We start from the raw sequence: 22,806 nt of genomic DNA on the forward strand, positions 1-22,806 counted from the left end.
CAGGAAGCCCAGTTGCTTCATATATTTTTAAAAGTCACAAAAAGTAAAACAGCTTGCAAATCCTAATGTTAATTTTAATTTCAAGTTCGGGTTTTCTCCCTTGTAGTTTTTATTCCTAGGCCTGAAGGAGTAAGTGGTTACACTACATTTTTGGAGACAGGGTCTTGCTATGGAGCCCAGGTTGGCCTTGAACTCAAGCTCCTCCTGCCTCAGTCTCCTGAGTGCTGGAATTACAGGAATGAGCCACCTGACTTGGCAGTTAAACTTCTTTATGTCATTCTCTTTCTTATTCCTCCATCTTAATATACTAAGTACAATTCTTGGGGAAGGAAAACAACTTAAGGCGAGATGCAAAGTATTTATAATGTTTTCTGTGCTTTACAACTATCTTGAAATGATAGTTTTCAGTCCATTCTATGAAAACGTTTGCACGCTGGGCTTTGATGTGGGTGTGTGTGCTGGGGAGTACAGAGTGGGTTTAACAGGTATACTGTGACAGGGGCCTGTTGTGTTTGGTTGGGTGGTGTAAATCCCCAAGGTCCACTGCGTGGAGGGAATGCTTACTCGTGCAGTAAGCCTTAGGGCTGAGCATTTGTTACTCTGAGGCTTTGAAACTCCCAGAGACTTGACTTCGGAACCAGCCATAAAACAAAGTTAAGCCGGCGAGTTGCAGAATTGACAAGGGTAGGAAGCCCGTTCATTGGGGACAATTAGCTTTGGCAGGGCGAGAGGAATTGTGTTATCCCTGAACCCCGGAAAGGATCCTGGGAAATTCGCGCAGAGGGCGTCGGGAGGGCGATTGGGATGGGACTGGCGTGGAAGGAGCTTTTGTTGGGTGCGTGCCTGAGCCAGAGGGCGCGGCCGCTCTCAGGGCGCTGCAGCTGTGGCAGTGCCCGGCCTTTGGGCGCAAGCACCAGGCGCGGCCTGGCTCTCCCGGGGAGATAGATTTAGGGAGCTCGGCTTGTGTGTGGAGGGCGCATGTTAACACGGCCTGGCACGCGCAGCTTTCTGTAACGACTGGAACCTGACTACTGAAGCGTGTTCCCAGATGCCACCCCAATATAAATCTGCCACCTCGGGCAGATTAGAGGAAACAGAGCGCTGTTTCCTCGCGGGGATTAAATCTGGCGGCACTCTCAAGTGCGTCCCTCTTTACCCAGAGGGGGACACCCGCGAGTTCGGGCAGCCTGGGAAGAAGGGGCTGATCTGTCTCAGTGGGCTCTTGTGAAGGGGTGGCCCAGACTGTCACCACCCCCGCGGGATCTTACTCCACAGAGGGCCCGGAGAAACACAAGTTGGGGTCCGGCTGTAGAGAGGACGGGATGGGAACAGATCTGCAGTCCCGAGGGTGGCGAGGGGTGCAGTGGGGGGTCCTGGGAAAAGGTGGGCGCTGGGTGGCGACTCAGAGAAGAGGGTGGATGCTGCCTGGCAATTAAAGATGCGCTATCAGGGGACCGGCAGGCCAGGAAGGAGGGAGGGGGTGAACCCCTCACCATCTAGGTGAGGGGCTGCTTTTCTTGGAGGAAAAGTGAGGGAAAGAAGAAAAAGTGGGGAGGTGGCTGGGAGAGGGTGGACCAGAGCCGGGGGGAGGCGAGCGGACCCCCACGCGAGGTTCCCGCCGCGCAGCCTCCCTCCCCCGCGCCGCGCCTCCCCCTCCCCCGCCCGGCGAGGCGCCAAGCTGCGACTCGAGAGCCGGGCACTGGGCTCGGCAGCGGGGCCGGACCCGGCTGGCCATGGCGCGGGCGGCGGGCGCGCGGGGCCGGGTCGCGCGGTGCGGGCGCTGCGGGCGCCGCGCGCTGGTCGCCTTCGCCGCGTGGACCGCGGGCTGGGTGCTGGCGGCCGCGCTGCTGCTCCGCGCGCACCCGGGCGTCCTCTCCGAGCGCTGCACGGACGAGAAGAGCCGGCGCATCCTGGCCGCGCTGGTAGGTCCCGCCGCAGCCCTGCCCCGTGCCGCGCGTCCCGGGTTGGGGCATCCGACACCCTCCCCGGACCCTCGGAGCCCCGCCACCCCGGGAGGCTGCGGCATCGCTGCGCTCATCCCATCGGGGGACTCGGGCAGCGGTGGCACCCGCAGAGAGGAGGGGATCAGGGACCGGCGTTAAAGCAGAGGCGCGGGACCTGGGGTCTCAGCCAGGGAGTCCGCGGTGGGCGCGCGGAGGGCTTGCCTCACCCTTACGCCAAAATTGGCTCGTTGTCCTAAGATGGTGCTCCTGCCCGACTCTTTCCCCGCATCTTTTGAGCCTGCGCTCTTGAAGAAACTTCGCGGGTCCGTTCCGGGTCTCGGGTGGCCAAGTTCTGGCGGCCAGTCTCCCGAGCTGGCCGGTGCGGTGTTCCGGTGCAGCAAGGACCACGCCTCTGTCCCTAGGATCCCCAGCCTCTTAGGCCAGCAGCGCTTTTGGGATTCCACCCTGGGCTGACAGATCGCTGCTAGGGCTCCCACCTCCCTGAGCCTCAAAGTCAAGTCTCCCGGTGCTCGCGGTCTATGGGAACCAAGGCCGGATGCGCGCGGGTGAGCGCAGCGCTGCGCGCCGGATCAGAACCGCGCGGCCGGCGCGCTGTCCTGGGTCTCCACTGCGGTGTCCTAACGCGGTGGAACCTGAGGGATCGCACCAAAAAGCTCCTTGGCCCAGCATGGCACCTGGGGGACCGAAAGAAACAGTGGCTTTTGCAGCTTGCGGCTGCATGCCCTGGGCCTCGTGCCCTGAAACAGAACGCTCATCTTTCCTTGATTGGAAACCCAGGCTGCTTTTTAGTCTTTAGGTTTGGTGTGGAGTAGAGGTAAACATCCCCTAAAGGAAATCCAGGAAAGGAGGAAACAACAGCAACTACTTTTGCCTGATTTCTTAAATAATTATTCACTTGGTGAAACAGTGACCAGTGTAAGCATTTGGTTTGAAAGGTAATTTGTTTTCAACGAAATCTCCAGGAAAGACAGATGTGGGAGGTTTGCAGTCCAACTACTCACATATGGGTGGGTCTTTTGAGATTGCACATTCAAAATGTGGCAGTATAAAGGTTTTAAAAGTAAATGATCTTTAAAGTGAGATTGGAATTAAAACAAACCATGTTCTCCAGTTGAGTGAGACTCCTGGCGTGATGCGTTGACTGCATTTCGGGGAGACGCTCACTGGTCATAGACTCATTCTGGCCACTCCTTCATCCTTACCCCAAAGTTCCATCAAGTTTTGCTGAGGTTTGAACTCAGGGCTTGATGCTTACCAGGCACGTGCTCTATCGCTTGAGACCATCTCCAGCCCTTTTTGCTCTGGTTATTTTGGAGATAGGATCTCACTCCCCAAGTCCCTCCCACCCAGTCCAGCGTCTTCCTGTTTATGCTTTTGACAGTAGCTGGGAGGACAGATGGCACGAAGCCCAGCTTTTTCTGTTGAGAACTTTTTATTCCGGTTGGCCTCGAACCCTGATCCTGCCTCTGCATTCTGCTCTTCCATCAAGTTTTAAGTTGCAAAAGGTTAAGAATTTTCTCAGTAACCCATCTAAAAATCCTTTTCACTTATAAATATTTCTCCTCTATTTTGGGGAAGCTGATTGACTAATCAAAGCAAACAATAAAAAGTTTGACTGGGATGCAGGACCCGTTTACAAATTTAATATAATAATCTGTTAGATTAAAATTAAAAAATGAATACCAGTTTTCATTATTTACCTTTTGGTCAAGAGGAGAAAGGCCTAATCATGACTTTCCTAGCATTCCAGGTCTAAATTAAAACCAATTCTGTTTAGACGATTTACCAATATGCCTTCAATATCAGCCATATGGAATCAGTTTTAGTCTGACACATAGCTGGCGAGATTGGTTCTGCCTCTGATGGCCCTCAATATAACCCCAAAATGATTCAATTTCCACATCTGTCTTTACAAAGTTTGTTGATGATGTCAGGTGAACTGCCGGCTCCATTCTGAATTGCTGGTGTGAGAACTACACAGCACCCTGGTTCAACTTTTGTCCAGGACACTCTAAAGTAGGGCAGGCTTCAATACGACCCCAGTCTCCACAGTTTAGATGTGCTGGGCCAGGCTGCCAGGCAGGGGTTGGCATTGTGGCTTCGAGGACTCGGACTGAATTGAGCCTCTGTGTCCCAGCTCCCCTAGCACTTTTCATTCTGCCTGGCTTTCTTCCTACATAATAAAACTGCTTGTTATTTTCCTGACTGGCCTCCAGACGCTCATTAGCTTTCACTCTGGGTACTGGAGCGTAAAAGAAAACTGGAGCCAAAGGGAGGCTCTCTCTGGCAGAGCCAAGGTTGTGGATCCCCCACACTGCAGCCCATGTTCCCAGGCTCCAGCCTGGAAGGTGGCATTGCTGGTCCTCAGGGAAAACCTACCTGTCAGACACAGCAGCCAGGACTGGTTAGAGGACAGAGTCAGGTCTGCAGGTTCCCCCAAGTCCCCACCTCCTCAGAGAGCCAACCACACTCCAGAGAGGAGAGTCCTTTGCCGGGCAAGATGACACACACCTGTAATCCCAGTACTTGGGAGGCTGAGGCAGGAGAATCTTGACTTCCAGGCCAGCCTGGGCTATATAGTAAGACCTTGTCTCAAAAACAGAACAAAAAGAGTCCCTAGAAGAGCCAGCTTGACTTGTTCTGAAGTGTTGGAGACCTGGTCTTCTACATTGGATTTTTCCTCTCCTGAGGCTTTTCTGCATATACTATAAACAAGAACTGGGGGGGTCTTCTCATTGATTGCTGTAAGGTTGCTGGGGCCCCCCCTTTTCCAGGTAGCTGTACATACAGGGAGCTAGCTCAGCAGGCTGAGGAGTTTGGCCATGCTTGATCCCAGATGAGCCTGGCTCTCCCTGCAGGAAAACAGCTTCCCTCCTTCATGGAACCGAGATGCTCACTGCCACTGCTTGTTGACAGCCTCTCTGCCAGGTGCTGGGCTGAGTAGTCTTATCCCTATTATTTCACTTAATCTCCTCAACAGACTGGATGAGGCTTTTCATTTTAGTATCCCCACTTCGTAGATGGCAACAGCGAGCCCTAGGGAGGTGAAGTAACTTTGCCCTGCTTCACACATTTAGCGCCGAGGAGGAGCCAAGGTGTGGCTTTGTGCAGTCTGCCATTAGATACCTCGGGTGAGAACGGCTTCTCCCGTAATGAGAATCCTAAATTGCTACTTGGGGTGCACTCAGCCCTCCCACAGCATGTTGTTTGCAAAGCACTTTCAAAATATTCCCAGGGACTGGCATCAGAAGGCTTAGCTACCTGTGTCTGGTTAGTGCTGATGGGATTTGGTTTTGTTGCCTACATTAGGGAGTCATTTTTGACAGGGCAGGTTTATCTTTCTTTGCGGTGACAGAAACTGCCAAGACCCCGCCAGGACACAGCAGCCAGAGATTTCACAGCAGTGACCAGCTCTTTCCCCCAGTGCTTTGGCCGTATTTGTAGAGTGTGTGTGTAGGGGTGGTTGCCCAGTTGAGCAGTTAGTTGCCGAGAGACTCTGCTATGTACAGTGTCACTGCTTTGGGAGGAAATACCTCCATGAAATATGAATGTTGCTAACCGCTTAGGAAATTAATGCTCCCTAAAATAAAACAAACTCACAAAAGGGAAGCCAAGCCCTTCAGCATGACCCCTGAAACCCTCTCAACACAGAGGGGACAGGTTTTGTTTTTGCCTGAGACCTGTGATACTAACTGGAAAGGGTGCTTCTAACCAGAGCTGAGCGATTTGATGGGTCGGTGCGTTTGCATGTGTATACACACATCTGTGAGAAGCACAAATCCCCCATGTGAGGTTGAATCTTAAAATATGCCAGAGTTAGCAACAAGGAGACCTCACCCCTAGTGTGTTTTTAAATCTGATCCTGTGCACACAAATTTGGGTACAGAAATGTACCTGTCTTCAAGTAGGCAGTTAGGAACCCCATAAGCAGAAAAAAAAGTCTAATTTTAAAAATGAACTTAAATAAACCACTTTTATTGAGTTAATAAATAGCTTCTTCAACAGCTGCTTATGCTGCTAGTAAAACAAGCCAGCTATTGTCTCCCATCATGAATGTTTCCAATTACTGTTCAGCTTGCAATTTGTACATCAAGTTTACTGTTTTATAAATTGGTAGATTAAGTCTTTCTTTGGAGCCAGCAGGCACAGACATGTAGAAAACACCTGAGAACTTATTGTAGCACTGGTAACTACCTGCAGAGTACACATTTCACATTCTACTTGAGAAGGGCCAGAGCAGAAATGCCAAAAATGCCTCCCACAAAGAATGACGGCCATAGAGCTCTGTATTAAGTTGACTTGTATATACTTTTAGTGCACACTGTGGCTTTTTTTTTTTTGTGGTACTGGAGTTTGAACTCAGGGCCTACACTTTGTGCCACTCCACCAGCCATTTTTTTGTGGTGGGTTTTTTCGAGATTGGGTCTCTTGAGCTATTTGCCTGGGCTCACCTCGAACTTTGATCCTCCGGATCTCTGCTTCCTAATCTCTGCTCCTGAGTAGCTAGGATTGTAGGTGTGAGCTACTGGTGCCTGGCTTACACTGTGTATTAATGTAAATTGTCTCTCTGACAAATGAGATACCTGGACCACTGAAAAGTTAGGTCAGAAACCTAGAGACCTCATCCTGTGGTAGCTGGCAGGCCTGGGTAGGGCCTGGGTCACCCCACTCAACATCCTGACCTTTCTGATCCTGGGTTGCTTAGCAGGTAGCCAACTGTGTGGGTGGCGCGCCTCTAAGCCAATGTGCTAATCTCCAGAAAAACAGCCAAAACTAATGTTCCCCTTCAAAAGCCATAGGCTATTGCCAAATCCAGTGATTAAACCATCGTTCAAAATGTCTCTTTACTCCTGCTTGGAATTGCTTTCCAAGTTCGCCGGAGCAAATCTTGTATACACTTCAATTTTGCTTCTATTTTAGTCCATTGCTGCAGTGCATTTGCGTATACAGCACTGCTGGGGACCCAACACACACAGTACTTAGGTGACTGTTAGTTAACTTATTTAATGACAGGTAGGAGTAGGGAGGGAGACTAGAAGGCCTGTGGGGGCAGGACAACTTCTGGAGAAGATGGATTTAATGTACTCTGGGTGGGAAGCATGTCTGTCAGATGGGGACACAGGAAACGGCTTTTGGATAGAGTGCTCCAGACTCTTCTGCAGGTGCACGCTATAGCTGTTCTCTATCTGCTGAACCCTGTGTGGTTCCCTGACCCCTGGGCCTGCGACTGAACCACCCTCTCTGTCATTGTCTGCTTGGGGACTTCTGCTTCTCTGGCTCTTAAATTGAGCCCAGATACATCAGAACAGGCTGAGAGGGTGGAAAGGGAGCGAGCATTGTCCAAGGGCACCGTGCATCTGTGACCTTGTTCGGCCTTGCCATGTCTCCTTTGACACAGAACTACTGTCCTCATTGTACAGGCTTAGAAACAGCTGCTCAGCCTATGAGGGGCAGACCCCAGAGGCAAACAAAGCCTGTCTCGAAGCTAAGCCGTTGTGCACATGTCACACTGTAATGGCCTTCAGAAGTTTTAAAGGGAGTCGCATCTGTGCTGTGAACTGAGCCTGTAGCTGCAGTGGGAGGCACAGCCTCCAGAAGCAGGTGGCAAGGTGGGATGGAAGCTTCAAGACCAAAAGGTGGGATGAGCTGGCCTCTGGAGTGGCAATTGTCACAGCTTGCACAATGATGGCCACAGCTCGGATGTGAAGAGTGAGGGTCTTGGTAGTGAGCTGGTGCTCTCCTCACCCACTCACCCCCCACTCACAGAGGCAGAAAACCAGCTCTGTGGCCTGACCGGGTGCACAGCCAGTGCCTTGCTATTACCCTTCTCTCCTGGGCCTCCCAGGCTGCATCTAGGACCATCTTCCCTCTCTTCTTTCTGCAGCCCTGGGCACTCTGCAGTGCCCAGCTCAGGTGACTTCCCCTGCCACATGGGTTTCTGTTACCTGCTGCTTTTTCTTTTTCAATTCTGTCTTGTGCTTCATGCAAAAGCACCTTTGATTAAATTACAAATGCAGTAAACTAGAGAAATGTTTATGGAATTGAGTCAAGATATTTTTGGATATCATACAGGTTTTTTTTTATTCAAAAGGAAATCAAGAAAAGTAGTATTGCATTTTCTTATCAGGTTTATTATAGGAATGTGAAACTTTGTAAATGCCAGAAAAAGCAGGAAAGAGAAAACCTCAAGTAGAGTGAACAGCATATACAGTTCTGTGGCTACATCTCATTCACTGGTCATCTCAGTCCCTGCCACTTTTGCCTTCCCCCTCCTCTCCAGACTGTCCTTCAAGGTCTCTTAGGAGCTGGACCCCTGTTTCTTGTAAGGATGATTTAGAAGCGATTATAAGCAAAGGGTGGTTGATATGAAGGGTCCTAGTCCTTTCCATGCTTGTTTCGTGACCCTCCACCTTGGAAGGAAGTACACAGTCAAAGCCAAAGAAGGGCATTTGATCAAAATTATTAAGTTCCAAGAAGAATGTGGCACGCACACAACTTCAGATGTGCTTAAAACAGTTCCTTGTGCATGTGTTAGTACAGCTTTCTTATGGACTGGTTTTGCAAAGATCAAGAGCCAGCCCCAGGCTCAGGGTGCCATTCACTAGCTGGAGAATCAGGTTCGTGACTTCCTGTTCACAGACCTCTATTTGCAGAATTTTGTTCAGCAAGTGGGACCTCTCCCCCCCATATGATATAAGGGGATTTAAAGGTCAATGATTGGCAGGGGACCCCACTCAGCAGGAAGCCAGGGATTTTGCTTTTTCAGTCTGTTGTTGAGTTCCTGCCCGAAAGTGTCCTGAGTCACTGGAAGTGTTTCTTGGTAATAGGTATCTTGAACAATTAGCCTAGAGTGCTTAAAGTGATACACAATCTCTCCTTTCTTTGGTGGTACTGAGGGTTGAACTCATGGCCTTACCCTTGCTAAGCAGGCACTCTACCACTTGAGCCATGCCCTCAAAGCCTTTAGTTTTAGTTATTTTTTTAATTGGTCTTTCCATTTATGCCCAAGACAGCATGGAGCAAAATCCCCCTAATTATGCTTCCTGCTCAGCTTTTATTGGTTAAGATGGGGTCTCATGAACTTTTTGCCAGGGCTGGCCTCATTAACTTCACCTCCCAAATAGCTAGGATTATAGGTGTGGGCCACTATGCCCTGCCACAATCTCTCTCTCTCTCTCTGTGGGGTAGAACGGGGGTTTGAATTTAGGGCTTCACACTTGCAAAGCAGGCACAGGCTCTGGTTATTTTGGAGATGGAGTCTTTTGAACTACGTTTCAGGACTGGCCTCAAACTGTGATCCTCCAGGTCTCACCCTCACAAGTAGCTAAAATTACAGGTGTGATTTGCTGATACCTGGCACAAAGTCTCTTATTTAATGCTTTGCGGCCAGGTGTGCTTTGGAAACCAGAGTGTTTGGATGTTAGAAAGATTGTATGGTCGTCAGGAGGCTGAGGCAGGAATATCTCAAGTTCTAGGCCAAGTTAGGCTGCAAAGCGAGATCCTGTTCCCGTCCCCGTCTCCCCCTTCCCCCCACAGGAAGGGAGATGTGACACACACACATACCATGTTCTGCATTTGGGTTAGAGCCTGTCATTAAACAAATTAGTAAGTGTGCAGCAAAGTGTATGCAAAGTGGCACCGAATCAGGTAACACACAGACTATAAATAGCCTTACATCTTTTCCGTGTTTGAACCATGAGGCCAAACAGATCGTGAAAACTTGGAGTTTTCAGAGTTTCTTTGGTTTCAAAATCGTGTGTCTAAGCCTTGGCGGTTCATTTTCTCACTTTATGGAGCATCTTATAATCTACTTGAGGTTAATAAAGCTGACTACCCAGCCTGCCTTTGGAGAGCATATATTACATAGCTAACTGTTGGGGCCGTGTTGTGAGGCCTGGCACTGGTTACATTCTTGGTGGCTTCCACATGTGCTTCTCACTTGGCTGTACACTCGCTGTGCCAGGGAGGCAGAGCAGGAGTGATGGCTGGGGGGACCATCACGGGGGGGACCCGAGGTCCCAAGCATTAGGTGCTATGTCGAGATGGTACAGCGTAGCCCGGGCAGAATTCAGGCTTCTGACTCAGTGGTTTGTCCAGTGTGCCACACACCACAATGTCCGCAGCAGATCATTTAAGGATTTAAGGTATTTTACAATAAACAAAGTGGGGCAAAAACCTCACTTGTCTTTTGACCTTACAAGGATTAAGGTGGCTTTGGTTTCATGTGCTGTAGAAGTTCCAGGAGAGAAGAAAGGCCTGAATGTAATGATTGGGAGGAAGATTTATTTGTAGGGTACAAGTGGGTGAGAAAATATGCTTAACTCTGATAACGATGAGTCCAGAGATCTATGTGTCCTGAAGAAGATAAAAATGAAAGAGCAGAATTGTCATCCCCTTTTCACTCCACTTTGCACTTCCTCCTCCTCTGTCTTCTCTCTTGTGGGATTGTTGGGCTGGACAGTCTTTTTAGGGAATTGTAGTGTGGTGGGGAAGGTCACCAGGTCCTACCAGTGGCTATCCTAAAGTCCCCTGAAGTTTAGGAGAAACACCCCATCTGAGGCCCCTGGGTGGTCTCTTCACCCTTGCAGGACTTGCAACCCGCCCCCACCCACACGCCCCTTCAGAATGTCTCCCAAGCTCCTCCTGGTGCCTTCTCTCCTGTCCACCAGCTCTGAGATCTAACTCCTGAAGCCTCCCGAGGCTCTTCTAAATATCCACAACCCTAGAGCTGCTGGCATGCCACGTTGAAAATAGCAGGTTCAAGGTGCATGCCTTCAGGAAGGACAGTGCTGAGGTCGGCCCTAGGAGCCGGTAAGGACATGGGGCCCATCTAACCATTCTTGGATGAGGGTGTTAGAAGCTGTCTGGGTGAGCCTCTCATGTGTAGCTGGAGTTGAGAGCCATGGCTTGGGTCAGTGCAACCACGAGTCACCTTTCCCCATGTCCTACCAGCTGGACAATAGAAGACAAGCTTCTGGCCTCTAGATGTCCTGCTTCTGAAAACTTGGTCCTTGGCCAACTGATACATCATGAGGAGTTTTTTTTCTAACCCTCACTGAATTAGGCTTGAACCTCCATATTGGTCCCAGGACCTCTGTGGACACAAAAGCCCAACTTGGGGGGTACTTCAGTCCCATGTATAAAATGGCATTGAATCCAGACATCACCTACACACACCCTCCTGGATCCTAAGTCATGTGTAGGTTGCTTATGGTACCTGTTGCAATGTAACTGTGGTGTAAATAGTTGTAATGTGTTTAGGGCACGTGATAAGGAAGTATCTGTGCCTGCTCAGTACAGATGCAGTATTTAAATATTTCAGTGGGAGGCCGGCTGAGAAATCTCTTTTCCCCATACCTCTGTCATTCACATCTGGGAGGTTTCTCTCTGCAGCTGGATTACAAGCTCCCTGAACGCAGGGACAAACTTGTGCCTTTCTTTGGCCCCAGCCCAGCGTTGGCTGGACCACTGCCTACTGTGACCAATTGTTCCCTTCCTTCCAGTGCCGGGACTACCAGGGTGGCTGGCTCACGGGTGGCCTGTGTGAGGATCTGTGTGTGGCAGGGCACCTGCTGTACCAGCGCTGCCTGTACTACGAGCGAGGCAAGAAGGTGCTGCAGGCTGAGTGGCGGGGCCGGCCTGTTGTCCTCAAGTCCAAGAGGGAGGCCTTCTCCAGCTTCCCACCCCTCGGCCTACTGGAGGAGGAGGCTGGGCCCGGGGACCAGGGCACCCCGGAGGCAGAGCTGCTCCTGTTAGTGGCAGGGGAGGTCAAGAACACTCTAGGCCTGGAGCTGCCCAACAGCAGCGTGGGGTCCCTATGGCCAGCCCGGCGGGGCCCTGGCTGGCGGCGGCAGCTGGCCAGCGCATGGTCCCTGCTCCAGCAGGAGGAATACGTGTACTTCAGTCTCCTGCAGGACCTGAGCCACCATGTCCTGCCTGTGCTGGGCTCCTGTGGCCACTTCTACGCAGTAGAGTACCTGCCTACTGGCAGTCCCCACCACACAGCTCTCTTCCCCCTGGATGACACTGCTCACCAGGGGGGCCAAGCCCAGGCCATCAGTCACATCGCCCTCAGCTTCCTGGACATGGTGAGCCATTTTGACAATGACTTCTCCCACCGCCTCCACCTCTGCGACATCAAGCCTGAGAACTTTGCCATCCGGAGCGACTTCACGGTAAGCAGAGCAGGCAGGTGTGGTTATACTGGGGCGGGGGTGGGGGGTGGGTGGGAAGAGGCTTTTGGTCTTCGTGGAGGCGTGAGACCCTCGCCTGAGGACTAAGCCATGGTAGCTTGGACAGCTTGGTGGCCTCAGATCATTCCTGTCTCCCATCTGTACTGCTTCCTTGCTGGTGTTGATGAAAGGATCAGGCAGATATGTCTTACACCCTAAGAGCAGGAGTTCAGTGGAGGGGACAGCAGGCAGAGGCCCCACAGGCCAGGCTTGCCCTCTCTGACGGTGGCTCGTAGTGTCTTCTGGTAGCTCAGCAACTTCTTAGAGCTAATGTACAACAGGCTTTCCTGACTCGCAAAGGACAGGTGACAGAGCTGCAGAGCTGGTGTGGGAAGGCCACTGGGGCTGTTTGTCCAGCTGCTCTGCCTGGGCATCCATGTGCAAACGCCTGTGCACTGCGACATTTCCACTGTCCTTCTGGAAAGATTCTTGCTAACTTCCAGTCTGCAGGGAAGATGTCTAGCGGATAGGAGGAGCTCTGCTGCCTGCCACCAGGGAAGACCTGCCCAGGGAGACTGTGTCACTGCACTGACTGTGGAGGTGATCGTTTATCTTCTACTCTGGGACAACGCAGTTGCAGGGGAGACACCGAGTAGGGGAAAAGCAGCAGGAAGGACTTTGGTGTTTTATTATAAGCAAATCCCTTTTTACCCTGCTAGGCTAAAACCAACATGTCAGATTAGTGCGTTCACCTGCCGGGTCAGGTGTGGGAACACAACAACAGGAAGTGGTGACAAGACAGCCTGCGATGTGGTGGGCACGGGATGGGTGTTGGGGAGGGGCTGTGCTCCAGTTCCTCTTTCCCAGCCCTGGCAATGACTTTGTTCTTAGACCACCAGTGCCAGCTGTGGAAGACCAGAAGGAGTGGGTCATGGTGGGGACTGGCTCTTGATGGAATAATGCTCTTCACCCAGGTTAGGACATAGAGGGTCAAAAAGAAGGTCCCATTGCCCTGGGCCACAGGTGCCCATGGCAGGCAGCGCAGGATGACACAGCATTCTTAAAGCAGCTTGAAATCTGGAAAAGTAGATTTGCCGGCAGTGCAAATCCCTTGTCTAATTAAGCCTTTGTCACTCTGAAGGGCGTTGTAGCATCTTACCCTAGGGTGTTGTCCTAGTCCCCAGTCTCTATCTACCCCAGAAGCTGACAAGCCAGGGTGGCTTAAAGGCTGGAAAGAACCCAGTGAAGAGGTGCTGGCAGATTCCAGAAGGTTCTGGGAGGTTCCAGGGAGCCCTGTGCTGCCTCTCAAATGAAGTCCTGTGTTGGCAGGACGCACACCCCACCACTCACCCAGCTCATTTCTTAGGTGAAGCGAGATTATTACCTGGTCAAGGCTTCCCTACTTAGTGAGCAGGAAGAGCAGGTAGTGGAAAGAAGAGCCATGCTCTCACCTCAGACAAGCTGTGATGCATAGCCACTTGGAGGTGGGGACATGGCCATCCTGAGTCCTGGGGACGTGGCTACTCTGAGGCGTGGAGTGTCCATACACAGTCACCTGGCTTTGGGCAGTTATGGGCTGGTTCCCATGACTCAGTTGCTTGATATCCATCCAGGAGACATACTGAGTGACTTCAAGTAGAGCTCAGCAGGTGCCACAAAGGCTCAATGAAAGGACTGAGGCTGGCAGGGTCTTCCATGTGGAGTGGGCCACATTGGATGTTCCTGGTGCATGGTTGCTGATAATCCTGTGGCTGACTTGGGTGGCCACCTAAGTGTGCCTCGAGTGTCGTGGGCATAGTACGCAAAGAACATTCAGTAAAGTGAAGTACAAACTCTGCTTCTTGTCCTCACTCTCCCCACCCCAGGCTGCGTTTAGTGGGCTGGTGCTGAGTCACAGTAGGTGTCACTTCTGCTTTAGTACTAGAGTGGGTGGGGCTGTGGCATAGGGATAGGCGGTCCCCCTTCACCAGCCCTCTCTTCTTTACCTTCTTGCAGACACAGGCACAAGAGTCAATTATTTTACCTTCACTATTTTAAACTGAAAACCAGAGTATACATACATGAGAGAATTTGTTAGCAATGCAAATTTTTGGGTTCCACCAGACCTACTGACTCTGAGACCCTGGAGGTGGGACTCAGTGATTTGTGTTTTAAAAATGTTACCTTCCAGTTGGGTGAGGTGGTGCCAGCCTGGAGGTTTAGGCGGGAGGATCAGGAAGCTACACAGCAAGACCCTGTCTCAAAAAAAAAAAGAGGGAAGAAAAAGAAAATATTACTTTCTAGATGGTTCTAGCATGTGCTCAACTTTGATATCCACTGCACCCAGGGACACAGCGGATGGGGCCTGCCGCTGTGCCTGGGATACCGTGCTCTTGAGGAGGAAGGGCTTCCTTCCAGGTGAGGTACAGAATGGAAGACTGGCCAGGCACCAGTGGCTCATGCCTATAATCCTAGCTACTCAGGAGGCAGAGATTAGGAGGCTCACCATTCAAAGCCAGCCTGGGCAAATAGTTCTCAAGACCCTGTCTTGAAAAAACCCATCACAAAAAAGGGCTGGGAGAGTGGCTCAAGGTGTAGCCCTGAGTTCAAGCCCGAATCTATCCATGGTTGCAAATAAACCTAGGAAATGAAGGTGACCCCATCTATGGCAGTCAGTACCCCTTTCAAGCAGATGATATTTTCCTATGCTAGAGAATGAACATGGAGGAAGGAATAGGAAACAACTCTGTTCTGTGGAAAATGAGACATTTCTCATCCATCTCTCTACTCTGGTGCCTGGAGGAAGTTTGAGGCTGATGGAACCCAGGTAAATTTGTGCAGGTGACATGATTCTCTTGATGTTAAGAAATATTATGCGGGTTTTTCTGTTTTGCTGCTATTCTTACTTTACATGCATAGGGCTGGGCTTCAGGAGCTGTAATTCATTCTAGCAATACAATATAAATTAAAAAATAAATCTGGCTCTTTCTGGGAGCTGAGAAGAAAATCATCAGAAATGGGACAGAGAAGGAGCCAGCAGCTGAAATTCTATCTAGGAGCCCAGGGGAGGCTGGGAAGATTGCCAGAAACCATAGAAAGAGGGGAAGGGTCCTCCCAGCCGAGGTGATAAATTATACAGATAACAGGTTCATTAGCATAGCTCTCATTCATTTTTAGTGTATTAACCTGACCAAAAAAAAAAAAATGAAATTATCAATTTATTTTGGCTAAATAGTGAGATAGGAAAGATTGATTAAAATAATAAATTGTTTGCCATGCCTGAATTTGTTATTTGGTAAGCCCCTTAAATAGAGAAAAGTTCTCTGTTCATTATTTTCATTATTGTGCACATAGTTTGAAATAAATTATGTTCTTTCCTGCTCTGTTTTACTAAATAATCCCCAATCCAGCATCAATCAATCTTGAATGAGAAAACGCAAACAAAAAACCAAAATAAAAACCAAAGAATGTGCCTCCCAACACTGCTTAGAGTTGAGAGCAAATGAACACCAACAAATGAGCCCTTTTCTGAGCTGCTAGCAGAGGGGCAAGGCGAGGCGCTGCTCTGACGCTGACCTGTGAAGGCTTGTGGAATGCTGCCCATGCAATCAGACCCACCGCCTTCCTAATGGCTTCTTACTACCTCCAAGCTACGAGCTGCCTGACTTGGCAGGCTCCAGGTTCTTGCAGATTGCAGCTCATCTTTTTTTTTTTTTTTTTGGTATATCCAGGTGGTGGAGGAAAATCTGCATAATATGAAAGTTACACTTTTTTTCCTGTTTTTGAAGTCTATTTGGTTTGAAGCCAGGAAGATAAATCTGAAATTCCAGGGGGTCATCAAGTTCTCCCTCTGACCATGTAACTTAGGAGTTGATCCTCAGATCAGGGTCTAAACATATCCACACTAACTTGAGCTGCCATTTTCCCATGCCCATCTGATTGGTCAGTTGGAAACCAGTTGACTGGGGAAATAGAGATGTCATAAACAGAGAGCTTAGGTACTACACACCTGCCACTCGAAAGTGGCTTCCTTCCCATTGCTTACAACCACAAGAACAGATTATCTTTGTCTCTACGACTTTTATAATCCTAACCCCTGAAGATGTGAAAGAAACGTGAAAACTGTTGGAATCAAAATGGAATCACTCGTGTCAACTCTAATGGAAACAACAAAAAGCACACAAAGCCAGGAAGCTTTGATGGAAGGGTTCTTACACATGATTGCCTGACAGTGACTGTCACAAAAGTCTGCCACAACCACAAGCCTGCATGAGGCTTCCACAACCTCCTACAAAAGATTCTTCTATAAGACATCTGCCCAGCAACTGTTCATCCTTGGACTGACGCCACACTTCTTAATAATCATTGTAACCAAGGATTATTGCTTCAAAATACCTGAATCTTCATTCTTACCTTTAAAAACAACCCATGTCTCATTCTCTCCGGATGTGCCTATCATTTCCTGTGGTACATCTGTTCCCATTACAGTGTTTGGCTATTTCCAAATAAGTGTCAGTGTTCTCTGGAGAATCTCTCTTTGATTATTTTGTTATTTACATTGATAAAGGTCAGAGACCAGACAAAAGTGATAAAGCAACAGACAAAAGTGATAAATCAACAGCAGGAAAATTAATTTTTTCAGACATCTCAGAGATTCTGTTTAGTTTTCAGACAGGGTCTTAGTAGGTAGCCCAGGCTGGCATTGAACTCAGTCTCCCAGGTCCTTAGATTACAGGTGTGCACTACCATTCTCATCAGAGATTTTAATTTTAAAGCTAAGAAAATGTTCAAAGATGAAAAGTGATACTTGTACTTTTATAGTTCCAAATTGTAGGCTTTAACTAGTGACAGCAAAGTTTCTTTTGCAGTTAAAACGTAGCAATACAATCTGTGGAAATTGCTTGGGTCAAAGAAAACACATGTACCAGACAAGCTGGCTAACACCTGTAATCCTAGCTACTTGGGAGGCAGCGATTGGGAAGATCTCAGTCCAGGCCAGCCAAAGGGAAAAAAAATTGAGTTCCTATTTCAAAAAGCAACTAAAGCAAAAGTGGCTGAAGAGGTAGAGCACTTGCCTAGGCCCTGAGTTCTCTTTGAAGAGGCAAACCACTCCCAGGGGAGTGGCCTGGACTTTCTGTCTTGGCCAGCAGAGTCCTGAGGTCACCTGCAACCTGGACAAAGATACTACTGCCTGGAAAAGGAGCTGTACATAGGCTCTGCTAGCTGAGCCTGTGGTGCCATTTGATTGCTCTGTGCTGTTTTGATGCAGGTGGTGGCTATCGATGTGGACATGGCCTTTTTTGAACCTAAAATGAGGGAGATCCTTGAGCAAAATTGTACAAGAGATGAAGACTGCAGTTTCTTTGACTGCTTTTCAAAGTGTGATTTGCGAGTAAACAAGTGTGGAGCTCAGCGTGTCAACAGCAACCTGCAGGTGAGGGGCCATGAACATGGTGGGGATGCTGAGCTCTGGGTGCTGTGGCCTTCAGCAGCATCCATCCCTTCAGTGGAGTTGGAGGTCAACCTGTCAGGCCTCTGGCCTCAGTGTATTCAGTAAGGTAGAATGGAGGGGAAGTTCTTTGTTACTCTTCGATGCCTACCCTCTGGGGTGGCTGGTCAAGTGGCCCAGTGGGGTCTAATGGGTGCAGGACCCAGGAAAACCTGGTGTTGGGCTTCCTCTTCCCTTCATCTCTGCTGCAGCTACGGGCACTGGAGAGCTGCTGTCCGTGTTTCAGCCTCTGCACAATCTCTCTCATCAGAGTGAGATCCTTGACACTGATTAGTCAAGGCTAAAATTTGAATGCAAAGCGGTGCTCAGAAAGGGGTCAAACTAGAGAGTGGATAGACTCTGCAGTGTAGGCAGGCAGAGCTGGCAGAAGGTGGCTCTTAGAGGGAGAAGGAAGCCATGACAGGGAGAGCGGCAATAAGTGGGAACTGATTCCGGGGTTGAATGTCCCCTTGGAAGAAGATCACCTCTTCTCTCTTGGCAGGCTTTCTACCTTCCCTGGAGGCTCTCAGGTGATGAGGGTGAGCCTGGGCCCACAGGTGTTGATTAGAACCAGAAAGAGGTCTGATCTGTCAGCCAGGGGAGGGCAGAGGGTCAGGGTCTGGTCACATACAGCCGCTACTCTAGGCTCTTGGTCTACATGTTCTCCTTTTAATTCTCCCCAGTCACTCCCTCAGCTACACCACTCCTGTATCCCATCCTCCCAAGAGGATCCCCACCCGGAGGCTGATGTGACTCCAGAGCAGACCTGAAGTGCAGATTAAATCAGAGCCACCCAGGGCAACACAGCATAGGGCTGTCATCATCCCATGAAGGAGGAATGGCTTTGGGAGACCTGGGCAGTTGTGCTGCTAATCTGTGGGTCCAGGCCAGGCCCCTAACAAAAGCCCTGGTTCTACTGCCTCAAAGCCTACACAGACTTCCGAGTCAAGTTTCAGAATCCTGGGGTGTTTCTACTTTAAGGAGGCCCAGCAATGATGAGCCTTTGTAGGTGTGCCATTCAGCCTCTTTAGTGTGGACCCACTGAGTCTGTTGTAAAATCCTCGTCCTTCAGCTGTGGAGACAGATTAATTTTCACATGAGTGTCTGCTACCATGTGATCCCATTGATCAAACGGAAACATGTCTGCTCTTTTCAGCATAACAAGAGACTATGGTTAGCACAAAGAGGGCCCTTCCACATCCATGAAGAGGCAAGTGGAACCCAAAGAGAATTGGCAAGAAAGAATAGATAGGAGATACATAAATAATGAAACCCAAATGATCAAAGGACTTGGAAAATCGCTCAAGGATATGCAAATTAAAATCCACTGATAAATTCCTTTTGCCAATCGGGAATAGTCATTAAAATGCTATTAATTAATGGTTGAAGCTCCAGGGAAATACTAATTGCTTACACTCTTAGCGTGGTTGTAGATTGCATCTCTGGAGGGTATGTGGATGTAAGAAATGTTCCAGCTAAACAATTTTACTTGTCCACATGTCTGACTATTGCCTTTGAATAAAGTCTTAGAACTGAAATTACACTTGTTTTAAAGACATGAGATGATAGGAGGCATCCAGAGGACGAAGGCGGGAAGTCAGTATTTCCAATATGGTCCCATTTTTATTAAGTGATATGTTATTGGAAAGATAGACACCAAAGTGTCAAAAGCAACTATTTCGGAATGGTAGGATTATAGATGGTTTTTTATCTTTTCTACATTTTGTGAATTTTCGACTTTGCTAACTTAAATTTTACTCAAAAATCCCTTCCCTGCATAAATTGATAGGCACATCAATGAAAGAGAACAAAAACTACCTCAGAATAAACCTAATGAAATATGGACACTTAGTCTATAATAAAGGGAGGCTTCCAGCCCCTGGAGGAAGCTAGGCTATATGATGACTAATGTTAGTAATCAAACAGTCCAGTTAGCTCCTTGTTCCTGTGTCAAACTGAATTCCACATGGCTCAAGTAACACATAAAAAGTGAAATACTAAAAGTTCCAGGAAAAAAACCCTGGGAGAATTGTAAATATTATTGTAATGTAGGGAAGGCCTTTGTAAGTATGGGACACAGCTCTGAAACCAAAGGAGGAACAGCTGACAAATTTACCTATCTTAAAACAAAACACCCTACACTGGCAAAACAAAATAAAGTCAGAATAAATATGAGCAAATTTAAAATAGTTGCCATTCCCCTTATAGACTGGGAGTGTGAAGGATGGGTTTGGGACCATCCCCAACTCCTGGGCTCATGTGAACCCCCAGAACTGTACTTAACCCACCAGAGTTCTTTGTCAAGGTTACACCCACTTCCCAGCAGCAGCATCTAGCGATTGGTTGATGCAGGTGGAGGAGAGCACAGACACAACAACTCCCAGCCCCTTTCCTCAATTAGGACAAAACCACAGGGTCTTCTTCCTCAGGTCCTTGGAGATGGGTCCCCAGAACACTCCTCAACAAATCCCTGCCTGCAAAAGTCCATCTGAGAGCCACGTCTCAGGGAAACAATTTAGAGCAAGGGGCTGATGGCCTTAAGATATAAAGAGGGCCCACAAATTAATACAAAAAAGACCATTGGTTTGAGAGAAATTTGGGTAAAGTACATAAGCTTGACAATTCATTGAAAAGGAAGCACAGATAGCTTTCCACTTGGCTGAGAATAAGAAAACTGCAAATTAAATAATTTTCACTCATGTGTTGGCGAGATGATAGTGTCTGTGACACATGTCACAGAGGTGGCGGGCATTCCCTTCACAGGCATTCTTGGATGTGTTGCTGAGGGAATGTAAATTGGTACAACTTTTATGGAGTCAGTGAGACCATATCAATCAAACGAAAATGCACAAGCCCTTGACCCAGAAGTTTCACTTCTAGAAATTTTGTTGCATGTACAAAATGAAAATTATATACATATATATATATACACACACACACACACACACACTCACACACACACACAGATTATGGGCAAGATGTTGATTGCGGCATTGTTCATAATAGCAAAAGTTTCTATGAAGTGGGGACTGGTTAAGTAATTTATGATACAACCACACTGTGGGGATGTAGACATTAAAACCAGTGGAATATTCTTTTAAGCAGTGATTTGGATGGGTCTCCCTGACACAGGTTACATGGAAGCAGTGAGATAATGCATTACTGTGGTGAAATGAGGAGAAGGGGGTATGCATGTACAGCCTTTGTCTCAGTCTAGAGGGACATTCAGGGGGTGGCCTCCTGTCAGGCGGAGCCAGGGTCAGGGGTGGGTGGAGACAGTGATGAGAGTATATCCTTGAGGACATTTTAAGTTTTGTGCAAGAAATTGTGTTCTCTAGGAAAGAACGAAATAAGCTGTTTTTGAAAGTAACACTTGCCCTTGCAGGACTGAGAAATGGAAGTTAAGTTTACTTGTCTCTGAAACAGCAGTGCTGTGGAATGAAGGCATTTGCTAAAGGAGCCTGATAGAAAGTGTGATATTGAAAAAATAAAGCGCTATTAATTGTGCAGATCCCAGACCAGTTTCCCCAATGGCGGGGAGGGCTATGACAGCTGTAAACAAATGACATGTTTGGGTGGAGAATTTCAGGAGATCTTCAGTACCAGTGAACTTCACGGCCTTAAATTAAAAGCTTAGTGGTAGCCTAATTTTTTACTTCTGCTCCTAAAATAAAACATTTCCAAGGCTTTTTAGAAGTGCTCTGCCTGCCGACCCCCCGCCATGGCTTCTGCTCATGAGCCTAAAGACCTGTGGACCAATGGCTCAGGTTTTCATAGTGCTTTTCACTCAGGATGTCGTCTCTATGTGACCTCCCGTGTGCAGAGCAAGGCTGGCTGCCCTGGCCCAGGAGTTCTGCCCAGGTTTGGTCCCTGGGCCCCTGGCAGGAGGAAGGCGAGTCTGTGAAGAGCCAACCCTGGGCCTGCGAGGCCTTCACGATGACTTGCCGCCCCGAGCTGACCGCTTGCCCTTCCTTCCCTTAGGTGATCTGTGACAAAATATTCCGCCACTGGTTCCCCTCAACTCTCAAGAGCCCCAGCCCTGCCGTCTCCCCCCAGCTTTGGCTGCAGCTACAGCAGGCGGTGCAGCAGTGTGCAGAGCCAGGAGGCCCTGCCGGGAACTCCTGGAGAACGGCCCCCAGCGTGTTCTGGAAGCTTCGCTGGCTTCTTCAGGCCATGCTGAGGGAGCTGCAGAAGGTGCAGACGTAGCTTCTCTCTGGCCTTAAACATCTGCACAGGGAAGTGACTTTCAGTGACTGTGCAAATGAACAAGCTCTAAGGACTGTCACGGGTCTTCTGAAGTCGTGGGTCTTGCTGGAGCTGTTGTGACCCACTTCCACTGTGGTGATGTGTGCCTCGCTTGCTCTGCCCCAGCTTGGTTCACACGTCTCTGACCTCTCACCCCTGACCTCTCACCCCCTGAGAAATGAAACAAGGGAGGAGGTTCAGAGCATTTTACTTGAGGAGGCTCTCAGACAGAAAATGCAAACCTCAGTGTGCAGTACTCTGCAGAGAGCGCTTGGTGCTGGCCATCAGAGAAAGAGGTCCTGTGACTCTTCCCTGGAAGCTGTCACCACATTAAGTGTGTGTGCCACGATGGGGGAGTTCACAAATGAGTGTGTGCACGTGAGTGTGTGCACACGGACACGTACACAAGCATATTAACGTGTGTACACACATGATTGTGTCTGTGTGTGCACATGACTGAGTGATTACACTCCTGGTGCGTACTCACATGAATGAATGTTCCCAAGTGTGTGTGCGCGAGTGGAAGTACACGCACATGAGTGAGGACTGTGCGAGGATGACTGGATGTGAGTTTGCACATGAGTACATGCATGAGTTTGCATGTGCATGTTTGCCAGTGAGTGTAAACAGGTGTGCATGGGGGGATCTCTAGTGTGCCCTTTGGGGAAGCTTGCCTAGCTGGCAAACAAGAGTTATCATTTTCTTGGAATTAAATACAATAAAAGGTGCATCTTTAAGGGTGTGATTTGTGTTGGAGAGTATGTGGAATGGCAGCTTTTAGTACGTTTCATTTTGTGGAGTCCACAGGTTTTATGGACCGTGTTTTGGGAAGCACTTTACCACTTAGACAATACATCTTCCTTCCGAGCAGGGAACCGTGGGTTTGCTGAACACAGTGCTATCTTGACACCCGAGAGAGAGAGTTTAAGTAGCGTGAGTGCTGGAGTTGGCACTGCCT

At 49.0% G+C, this 22,806-nt stretch overlaps 1 protein-coding gene across 1 annotated transcript; it reads left to right on the top strand.

Moving 5' to 3' along the window:
• Window positions 1–1,733: 1,733 nt before the first annotated feature.
• Dipk1c (divergent protein kinase domain 1C) lies at window positions 1,734–22,585 on the top strand. The gene is made up of 4 exons (XM_020186278.2): window positions 1,734–1,922; window positions 11,468–12,139; window positions 17,385–17,549; window positions 21,585–22,585. Exons 1-4 carry the CDS (start codon window positions 1,734–1,736, stop codon window positions 21,807–21,809), a joined length of 1,251 nt encoding a protein of 416 aa, XP_020041867.1. The 3' UTR covers window positions 21,810–22,585.
• The last annotated feature ends 221 nt before the right edge of the window (window positions 22,586–22,806 follow it).

Source organism: Castor canadensis, chromosome 4 (assembly GCF_047511655.1).
Source record: "Castor canadensis chromosome 4, mCasCan1.hap1v2, whole genome shotgun sequence".
Taxonomy (NCBI): Eukaryota; Metazoa; Chordata; class Mammalia; order Rodentia; family Castoridae; genus Castor; species Castor canadensis.

What these genes read in the sequence shown, in the direction of transcription:
- Dipk1c (XM_020186278.2), top strand. Translation starts at nt 1,734, where the DNA reads ATGGCGCGGGCGGCGGGCGCGCGGGGCCGGGTCGCGCGGTGCGGGCGC. An exon ending in GGCGCATCCTGGCCGCGCTG is followed by an intron (nt 1,923 to 11,467) that starts GTAGGTCCCGCC and finishes CCTTCCTTCCAG; the next exon opens with TGCCGGGACTACCAGGGTGG. An exon ending in CCATCCGGAGCGACTTCACG is followed by an intron (nt 12,140 to 17,384) that starts GTAAGCAGAGCA and finishes GTTTTGATGCAG; the next exon opens with GTGGTGGCTATCGATGTGGA.